General features: G+C 43.5%; 1 protein-coding gene across 1 annotated transcript in view; it reads left to right on the top strand.

The window, feature by feature from the left end:
• The first annotated feature begins 1500 nt into the window (after positions 1-1500).
• Positions 1501-9901, top strand: part of si:ch1073-398f15.1 (cardiomyopathy-associated protein 5) — a 103237-nt gene continuing 94836 nt past the window's right edge. The window contains exon 1 of the mRNA XM_043706803.1: positions 1501-1712. Within this exon, the coding sequence (XP_043562738.1) occupies positions 1582-1712 (131 nt within the window). The 5' untranslated portion in view covers positions 1501-1581. The remainder of the gene's footprint in view (positions 1713-9901) is intronic.

The following is a 9901-nucleotide window of genomic DNA, read 5'->3' as shown; positions in this document are numbered from 1 at the left end:
GAAAGATATAAAAGAGACCTAAGGGGCAACCTTTTCACGCAGAGGGTGGTGCATGTATGGAATGAGCTGCCAGAGGAAGTGGTGGAGGCTGGTACAATTGCAACATTTAAGAGGCATTTGGATGGGTATATGAATAGGAAGGGTTTGGAGGGGTATGGGCTGGGTGCTGGCAGGTGGGACTAGATTGGGTTGGGATATCTGGTCGGCATGGACGGGTTGGACTGAAGGGTCTGTTTCCATGCTGTACATCTCTATGACTCTAAGATCTCATTATCGACAGCATTGAAATGTTCAACATTCTTAGTGGACCTGACAGGGCAGATGCAGGAAGGTTGTTTCCCCTTGTGGGACAGTATTCAACCAGAGGAAATAATCTCAGAATGAGGGGTGGCACATTTAAAACAGTGCTGAGGAGAAACTTCTCTCAGCTAGTGGTAAATCTGTGCAACTCTTCACTGCAGAGGCTGGGGTAGATTTTAAATAAGTAACTGAATCAAGACTTGTGGGGGGAAGGATTGGAGAGTTGAGGAGTATCAGATCAGCTGATCGCGCAGCATCTGAGAAGCAGAAGAGTTGATGTCTCGGGTATAAGCCCTTCATCAGGTTCCTGATGACAAGCTTATGCTCAAAACATCCACTGTCCTGCTCCGCGGATGCTGCCTGACCGGCTGGGCTTTTCCATCACCACACTCTTTGACTCTGATCTCCAACATCTGCAGTCCTCACTTTCTCCTTGTTGATTATCAGATCAGCAATGATTTCATTGAATGGCTGAGTAAACTCAATGGGCTGAATGGCCTACTCCTGCTCCCATCTCTTATAGTCTTAAATGCTCATCTATCCAGCAATGCCTACACCCTATCAATGAATAAATCACCAAGAGGTTCCAAAGAAAGGTGAGACACTTAAGAACAGAAAGTCGTGCAGTAAAGATCTGAAGGCTCCAGTCCTGAAGACTTTTCACCTTTGAAAGGGGACTTTGGGACGTGATCTGCAGGATTGGTGAAGGCAAGGAAATCAAATTAACCCAGAATATCACAGTTAAACAGTGCAAGCTGTGCGAGGAAACCCGGGTTTAAATTAATAAAAGTAACAGCAAAATCGTTCCTTACAGAATGATCAAAGTCCGAAATAAAGTTACAAGTCGGGAAGGTAGAAGAATTACTTTATGAAAGAAAAAAGGAAGGCGTGCATTTACTCAGGAACATTCGCAGGAATCAAAACATCCAAAGGCGCTTTAGAGGCAATAAAATAATCTTTGTTTGTAGCTTCTGCAATGTAGGAAGCAGAGATTTGAACACAGTAAGGGGTGGACACTTCATTGGGGTGAAGTAAGAGTGTTAGAACCCCGGGAGGATAAACTAAGATGTGCCCCAGTAAAAACCTGATTTGATTTAATTAGCTCGCGTGGGCTTTAGGACCCAGGGGACGATGGGTTCGAGGCAAAGGGAAGTCCCTATTTGTTGGCAGTGACATTTCTATTTAAAGAGCGTCCTGAGTCAGGAAACCTGGGTTCCATAATGACCGGGCTTCGAGAATCTCTCCATTAATCTGGCAGTGGAAAAGGACCCAGCAGCGAACATGGACGGGCTGAAAACCTGTGTTCCTCCAGAAAGCGACAACATCGAAGCAGAAATCTCCTTCTCGCTGGAGGATGAAACGTGTGAAGGTGGGGTTTTGGAAACGGAGGAGGAAGAAGAACTTGGAGAAAGGTAACGGGAATTTAGAAAAGGAACAGCTTTAGTCCCGAAACAATTTTGAGCTGTTGCAAAAATGGTGTCACATGCAGTTGTGTGGAGATCGAGTTTATTTTCTTCACGGCCCTTGCCTGCAGTTTGGCAGTGGTAGTGTTTGCACTGTTGGCTATTTAAAGTGACTGGGACACCAGATACGGGCACATCTCTGCCCCTCCCGCTAGCTGTCTGCTGGAACCAAAATAATTTTGCATTTCACTTAATGTCGTCGAATGACACTTTTTGGGTCAGCAAGAAGTAAGCAAAAATAAGCTCACTGTTCCTTGTCGATTCTGTCAGGTAAACTTAACAAGGCACAAGTGAGCAAAAGGCTTCTATAATCTTCCCATTGCGAAATAAGGACTGCAATGTCTCGGAGTTGACCTCTACGGAAGTATTAGGCATGATCCAGTAAATAAAACAATTTGTTTCTTTAGCCTATTATTTAATGGTTATTCCAAACTCCTTACAGAAGGGAAGGTAGAGAGGTGATTTGATAGAGGTATTCCAAATCATGAGGGGTCTAATTGATGGAAAGAGATTGTTCCTTTAGGTGGAAGGGAAGGCGAGGACACTGATTGAAAGTGGTTTGGAAAAGGCAGTTTCAAATGGGGTTCCCAATATGGGATTGGATAAGTTTTTGAAGAGTTAATTTACAAGGCTACCAAGAAAGGGCAGAGAAGGTTTCATGGAGTTACTCTGGTGGAGAGCTAGCATGAACACTGCAAGCCAAAGGTCCTCCTTTTGTGTTGTAACCATTCAATAATTCTATGAACATGTCTTAGCCCAGCAATGGGAGCATACACTTTAATTAAATCAAAATGTAAAAATTTAACCAGAATAGTGATTCCAGTGATCCGAGGGAAAAGGTATGCATGTAAAATCCACAAAGAGCATTCAACTTTTAGGATTTACCTTTTCTCAATTTGATAATCAAAGTAGGACATAATTGAAACTCTGGCTCTCCATCTTAATATAAATAAGCAAGTGGAGATTGGAAATTCAATTCCAACCACCTTAGAGAAGAGAAGGTAGAGAGGTAACTTGATTAGGTGTACAAAATCATGAGGGGTCTAAATGACAGAAAGAGAGAAATTGTTGGGATAAGAGATGGGGAGGACACTGATTTAAGTGATTGGCAAAAGAACTGAAGATGACATGATGAAAAACCATTTATGCAGCAAACAGTTAGGATCTGGAATATGCTGCCTGACAGCATGCATTGAATTGAATTGAATTGATTGTCACGTGTACCGAGGCACAGTGAAAAGCTTTGTCTTGCAAGCAATACAGGCAGATCACAGAGTTAAATAGCATAATTGAGTACATAATAGGTAAACCAGCAGCAAAAACAAAAACACAGGTACAGGCAAATGTTAAGTGTTTGTGAGTCCATTCAGTATTCTAACAACAGTCGGGTTGGCTGGTGCATGTGTTCAGGCTTCTGTACCTTCTCCCTGTTGGGAGAGGTTGTAGAAAAACATTGCCAGGGTGGGATGGATCTTTGAAAATGCTGGCAGCCTTCCCTTGACAGCGGGTCTGATGGATGGATTCTGTAGATGGGAGGTTGGCCTTTGTGATTGTCCAGGCTGAGTTCACCACTCTTTGTAACCGTCTCCGATCTTGAATGGTACAGTTGCCATACTAGGTAGTGATACATCCAGACAGAATGTTCTCAATGGCGCACCTATAAATGTTGGCAAGGGTATTTGCCATCATGCCAAATTTCCTCAGCTGCCTGAGGAAGAAAAGACGCTATTGGGCCTTTGTAACCAGTGTGTCTACATGAAGAGTCCAAGAAAGCTTGTTGTGGATGACCATTCCCAGGAGCTTGACACTCTCCACTCATTCCACCTCTATGCTGTTAATGTATAGGGGGGCATGAGTAACATCCCACTGAAAGTCAATAATGAGTTCCTTGGTTTTGCCATCATTGAGAGCTGGGTTGTTCTCAGTGCACCATTTTTCCAGGTCTTCCACCTCCCATCTGTAGTCTGTTTCATCGCCGTCTGAGATTTGACCGGCTATGGTGGTATCATCGGTGAACTTGTAAATGGCATTAATTTGGTATTTGGCGACGCAGTCATGGGTGTACAGTGAGTCCAGTAGGGGGCTGAGTATGCACCCCTGGGGATCTCCAGCGTTGAGTGTTCGTGAGGATGAAATATTGTCCCCAATCTTCACTGAACTTATTGAAGTTTATAAAATAATAAGATGTATAGACAGAGCTAACAGTAGTTAAATTTTCCCTTGGATGTGGGCTTTCAAGATTCTGACTCTATGACTATGATTGTGGCCTGTGGGTCAGGAAACTGAGGATCCAGTTGCAGAGATTGGGGCTTAGTCCGAGATCACTAAGTTTAGTAATTAGCCTCGAGAGGATAATAGTGTTGAAAGCTGAACTGTTGTCAATGAGTAGGATTCTTATGTAGCTGTTCTTGTTGTCAAGATGTTCTAGGGAGGAGTGAAGGGCAAGTGATATGGCATCTGACGCGAATCTGTTGGTTCGATAGGCAAATTGGAGTGGGACAAGAGTAGTGGGGAGGCTGGAGTTGATTAATGCCATGACCAGCCTTTCAAAGTACTTCATGACCACCGAAATTAGGGCCACTGTGCAGTAGTCATTGAGACATGCTGCATGAGCCTTCTTAGGCACAGTGATGATGTTGGCCCTCTTGAAACAGGCAGGAACAGTGGCCTGCTGCAGGGAGAGGTTGAAGATGTTCAAAAAGAACTCTGCCAGCTGATCTGCACACGCTCTGAGTGTAGAGCCTGGTACTCCGTCTGGTCCCATTGCTTTCCTTGGATTCACACAAAGGAAAACTGATCTGACCTTTGATGCAGTGACTATTGGGGTAGGTTCATCAGGACTTGTCGGAATAGGTGTAACCTCTCAGCCGAAATTCTGCTCAAAGCGAGCATAGAAGGTTCACCATAATATGGTGGAGACATTTTCAAGAAATGAACAGCAGGATGATCAACATCTGTAAGTGACAGATTCAGCAAACAATTGGCCTGACTCTCCATCAGAATTGACCCAGTCCAGCATTTTCTGTTTTCATGGTCTACCAAGTTCTGCTTCTCAAATTCAGAAGTACTTGTATTGAATCCTAATATCATGTGAACTAAGTGATTCTCCCAATGGGTATGCTAGGTATGATTGAATAACATTTTGTAACATTACTAAAGAAGCCAGTGGGCAATTAAGACGGCCCTGACATAGAAGCATAACGCAAGTCAATTAGAAGTGCTCATGGGAATGGTGTCACAAAGCATGATGGTGCATGTCCCAGTTGTCCATTTTTCAAATTTTACTGGTTGACCTCTCCAAAGCACCCTAATGTTAATATTCTGTTGACTCCAAACTGTTTGGTGCACTGCTCCTTGATGGATTACTAGATCTTTACTTGCATAAGGAATTGTTAAATATTTCCTTTTTTCTGGATAAATATTGTATTTCTTGTATTTCATATTATTTTTGATATGTTTCCTTGTCTCCAAATTAGCTTTGTTTATGGTTTAAGTTACATGTATCTCCTTCACCTGAAATGTAAACCAGCTCAGCCTGGGCTGTGTCTGTAAAGCTATGATTTTGATGTGTGTCCTTCTGGCACACTGAAGACTTCAATCTTTGCCACTTTACCCTACCCCTCAACTTTCATTAGAAATCATATACAATACTGCTGAATTCCTCCCAGTTGTTTCATATGTCAGTAATTCACAGTTTAGATTTGGTATTCCTGACGAAGGGCTTTTGCCCGAAACATCAATTTTACTGCTCCTCGGATGCTGCCTGAACTGCTGTGCTCTTCCAGCAACACTAATCCAGAAGCTACTTAAAAGTCTAGTGAGCAGCTCTACACGTTACACAATCACTTCCTCTATAGCTTTAGGCTGCATTAGTTCTAATAGTAGAGGGCGACCACCTTATATGCGGGTCCGGTTTCCATGGTTTCAGTTACCCGCGGTTTACTGCGGCCCAGACATATTAGAGGGAATGTTCCAGAACCAGAGACCAGGAGGCTGCTGGGAAGGTACGTTTCCCATTTAAATGAAGGGTTCGCAACTGTCTGTGGTTTCGGTCTTCCGCAGTAGGAGGTCTTGGAATGTAATGGTGGTGGAGGGTTGTTTTTCAGACTGGAGGCCTGTGATCAGTGGAGTGCCACATGGATCGGTGCTGGGTCCTCTTCTTTTTGTCTTTTACATAAATGATTTGGATGTGAGCATAAGAGGTACAGTTAGTAAGCTTGCAGATGACTCCAAAATTGGAGGTGTAGTGGACAGCAAAGAAGGTTACCTCAGATTACAACAGGATCTGGACCAGATTGGTCAATGGGCTGAGGAGTGGCAGATGGAGTTTAATTCCGATAAATGCGAGATGCTGCATTTTGGGAAAGCAAATCTTAACAGGACTTCTACACTTAATGGTAAGGTCCTAGAGAGTGTTGCTGGACAAAGAGACCTTGGAGTGCAGGTTCATAACTACTTGAAAGTGGAGTTGCAGGTAGATAGGATAGGGAAGAAGGTGTTTGGTATGCTTTCTTATATTGGTCAGAGTATTGAGAACAGGAGTTGAGAGGTCATGTTGTGGCTGTTTTTGGAATATTGTGTGCAATTCTGGTCTCCTTAGTATCGGAGGGATGTTGTGAAACTTGAAAGGGTTAAAAAAAGATTTACAAGGATGTTACCAGGGTTGGAGGATTTAAGCTATAGGGAGAGGCTGAACAGGCTGGGGCTGTTTTCCCTGGAGCGTCGGAAGCTGAGGGGTGACCTTATGGAGGTTTACAAAATCATGAGGGGCATGGATAAGGTAAATAGACAAAGTTTTTTCCTTTGGGTCGGGGAGTCCAGAACTAGAGGGAATAGGTTTAGGGTGAGAGGGGAAAGATATAAAAGAGACCTAAGGGGCAACTTTTTCACACAGAGGGTGGTATGTGTATGGAATGAGCTGCCAGAGGAAGTGGTGGAGGTTGGTACAATTGCAACATTTAAGAGGCATCTGGATGGGTATATGAATAGGAACAGGTTGGAGGGACATGGGCCCGGTACTGGCAGATGGACTAGATTGGGTTGGGATATCTGGTCGGCATGGGCGGGTTGGACCGAAGGGTCTGTTTCCATGCTGTACATCTTTATGATTCTATCCTCTGCAGGTACGGTGCAGGGAGGGGGGACTACGGTAATTTAAAAGGGAGCAAATGGCATCTAAGTCTTCAGTTGCAGCAATTGATGCCGTTTGATCTAAATACACATCAAACCAAGAAAATTAACTGGAAGGTGAAATATCCAAACTTTGCAGCTCCTGCCTCTGGTCTTTCATATATTCTGGTATGTCCAGATGACCCTGAGTTTCATTCTCAGGGAAAAGTAGCCAATTTCACTGATGAAACTCAGAGTGGAAGCCAATATCTAAAAAGGAGAATATGGCAGAGTTTGCACCAGGGCTGATCAACAGCAAATGTGAGTAACAGTGGGAAATTGCATTTTGGAAATTAAAGTAGGGGACGTGTGGCAGGAATAGAACCTGCAAAGGGGGATGCTGAATGAAACCCAAGTATCACTGGCTCATTGTTCACATTTTTAACCAGTGTGAAGCAGCAAAGCAAACCGATGACTGGGTGAAAGGCAAAAATACTGTGGGTGCTGGCAATCTGAAATAGAAATGGAAAATTCTGGCAATGCTCAGCATACAGAATGAGAATTAATAATTCAAGCTGGTGATATTTTGTCAAGAGTGGGGAACATTACACACAGAGTTTGTGAAAGAGAGTTGGCAAGGTAAGCATAAAAGAGAAAACTCATGGCAAATTAGTAAACAGGAGACATTCAATGAACAAAACTTGCACTGTCTCTGAAAAACTGGGAGCAATTATTTATAATTACGATTATTATTTGAAATTGATGATATTGCATCTTATTGCTAACTTGCTTGTTAAACCAATGGAAGTCATGCTGTAGAAGCAGGCATTAATCAGCACATGATAGAATCCCTACAGTTTGGAAGCAGGCCATTCAGCTCATTGTGTCCACATCACCCTGCCAAAGAGCATCCCATCCAGACCCTAGCCCTCTACCCTTTCCCTGTAACACTGCATTTCCTGTGGTTAATTCACTTAACCTGCACATCCCTGAACACTGGGCAATTTAGAATGGCCAATTCACCTAACCTGCACATCCTTGGACTGTGGAAGGAAACCGAAGCACCCAGAGGAAACCCACGCAGACATAGCTGTCACCCAAGGGTGTGATCAAACCCAGGGGATAACCACTGAGCCACCGTGCCTTCAAGAGGGGGAGAATAGAGAAATGTATTTATCAGTAGAAATGTAGTCAGGGGAATAGACACTGTTCTTTGTGGCTAGGATCGAGAGTCCCGAAGGCTGTGTTACCTGCCTGATGCCTGGGTTCAGAATCCCTTAGGCTGCAGAGGAATTTGGAGTGGGAGGGGAAAGATTCAGGTCCACGTAGGTACTAACAATATGGGTAGAAAGAGGAAAGAGATTTTTCTGAGAGAATAGGAGCAGCTAGGGGCTAAATTAAAAAGCAGAACTATAAAAGTAATAATCTCTGGATTACCACTTGAGCTACAAATTAATTGACACAGGATCAACAAGATTAAAAGAGCTAAATTCTTGGCTTAAAGATTGGTGTGGGAGAAACGGGTTCAAATTTATGGGACATTGGCACCAGTACTGGGGAAGGAGGGAGCTTTTCAAATGAAATGGGCTCCTCCTGAATCATGCTGAGACCAGAGTCTTGGCAAAGTGTATAACTAAGGCTGTGGATAGGGCTTTAAACTGAAGAGTTCTGTGATAGGTTCAGTTACTTGGAAAATTATGGAAAAGGAAAAGGGAGGAGGGCTCAGCAGAGATTGTTATATTTTCCAGAATAAGTAATAGGACAAAGAGGATGGAAAGGATCAGAAATCTAACTTCAAGCAGATGAATGGACAATTATGTGAGGGGGGGGATCAGTCAACCCAAGACTGAGGATGTTGTACTTAAATGCATGCAGTATACAAAACAAGGTAAATGAGCTTTAAGCACAGATTAAAACTGATAGGTACAATGTTATAGGTATCACAAAGACATGGCTGCAAGGGGATCAGAATTATAATTAGAATTACCTTTATTGTCACAAGTACTCTCATGAATACAGTGAAAAGTTTATAAGTGGCCACTTGCATTACCGTGTTAGGTACAAATGTACCTAGGTACAGATCCTTCAGTCCAAATTCTTAGGAAAAAAAGTTAGAAAAATAAAGAAATAAAAAGTCCAATATTACAGACCTTTGGTATACCTTAGGTACAAAAGGACAAAATCATAGGAGTAAATTAGAAAAATAAAGAAATAAACAGTTCAGAATAACAGTCCTTCCAACTTAGTCCATGCCAGCACCAGCCTCCCCACACCAGGCTTCACCTCAAGGCTCTCAAGGTCAGGAGTCCGCTCTGCCTTCACCTCAAGGCTGGGAGTCCGTGCTCAGGCCAGGAGTCTGCTCTGGCTTCACCTCAAGGCTGGGAGTCTGCAATGACTTCCCTCAGCAGGGGGTTCAAGGACACGAGGTAAGAAGGAAGAAAGAAACACTAAAAGAAAAGAAACAGACAAAGTGGACGAGCTCCAGCTGAGGAATCCTACTCCGCCACCATCTTGGAGCTCCATCAGGGCTGGGAACTAAATGTCCAAGGATAAAAGTCCTATGAAAAGGACAAGCAGAGGGAGCAGGGTTGCGTTGTTAGTAAGAAATCGATAGCAAGAAGTGATATAGAGTCAGAAGTCACAGAATCTGTGTGGATGGAGTTGAGGAACTGCAAAGGGAAAAAGGTCATAATGGGAGTTATGTGCAGGACTCCTAGCAGTAATCAGGATGTGGGGAAGAAAATAAATCAGGAGTTAGAAAAGGCATGTAGGGAAAACACAATTACAATAATCATGGGATGGACACCTCAGCACCACACTCTACTGCAAACCCACAGACAACCTCACAATGCTACACTTCTCCAGCTTCCACCCAAAACATATTAAAACAGCCATCCCCTATGGACAATCCCTACGCATACACCGGATCTGCTCAGATGAGGAGGAACATGACGGACACCTGGAAGTACTCAAGGATGCCCTCACAAGAACGGGGTACGATGCTCAACTCATCGACCGCCAGCTCTGAC

The sequence above is a fragment of the Chiloscyllium plagiosum genome, chromosome 2 (assembly GCF_004010195.1).
Source record: "Chiloscyllium plagiosum isolate BGI_BamShark_2017 chromosome 2, ASM401019v2, whole genome shotgun sequence".
Taxonomy (NCBI): domain Eukaryota; kingdom Metazoa; phylum Chordata; class Chondrichthyes; order Orectolobiformes; family Hemiscylliidae; genus Chiloscyllium; species Chiloscyllium plagiosum.
Note: the sequence above shows the minus strand (reverse complement) of the source record. Positions and strands in the feature narration are given on the sequence as shown.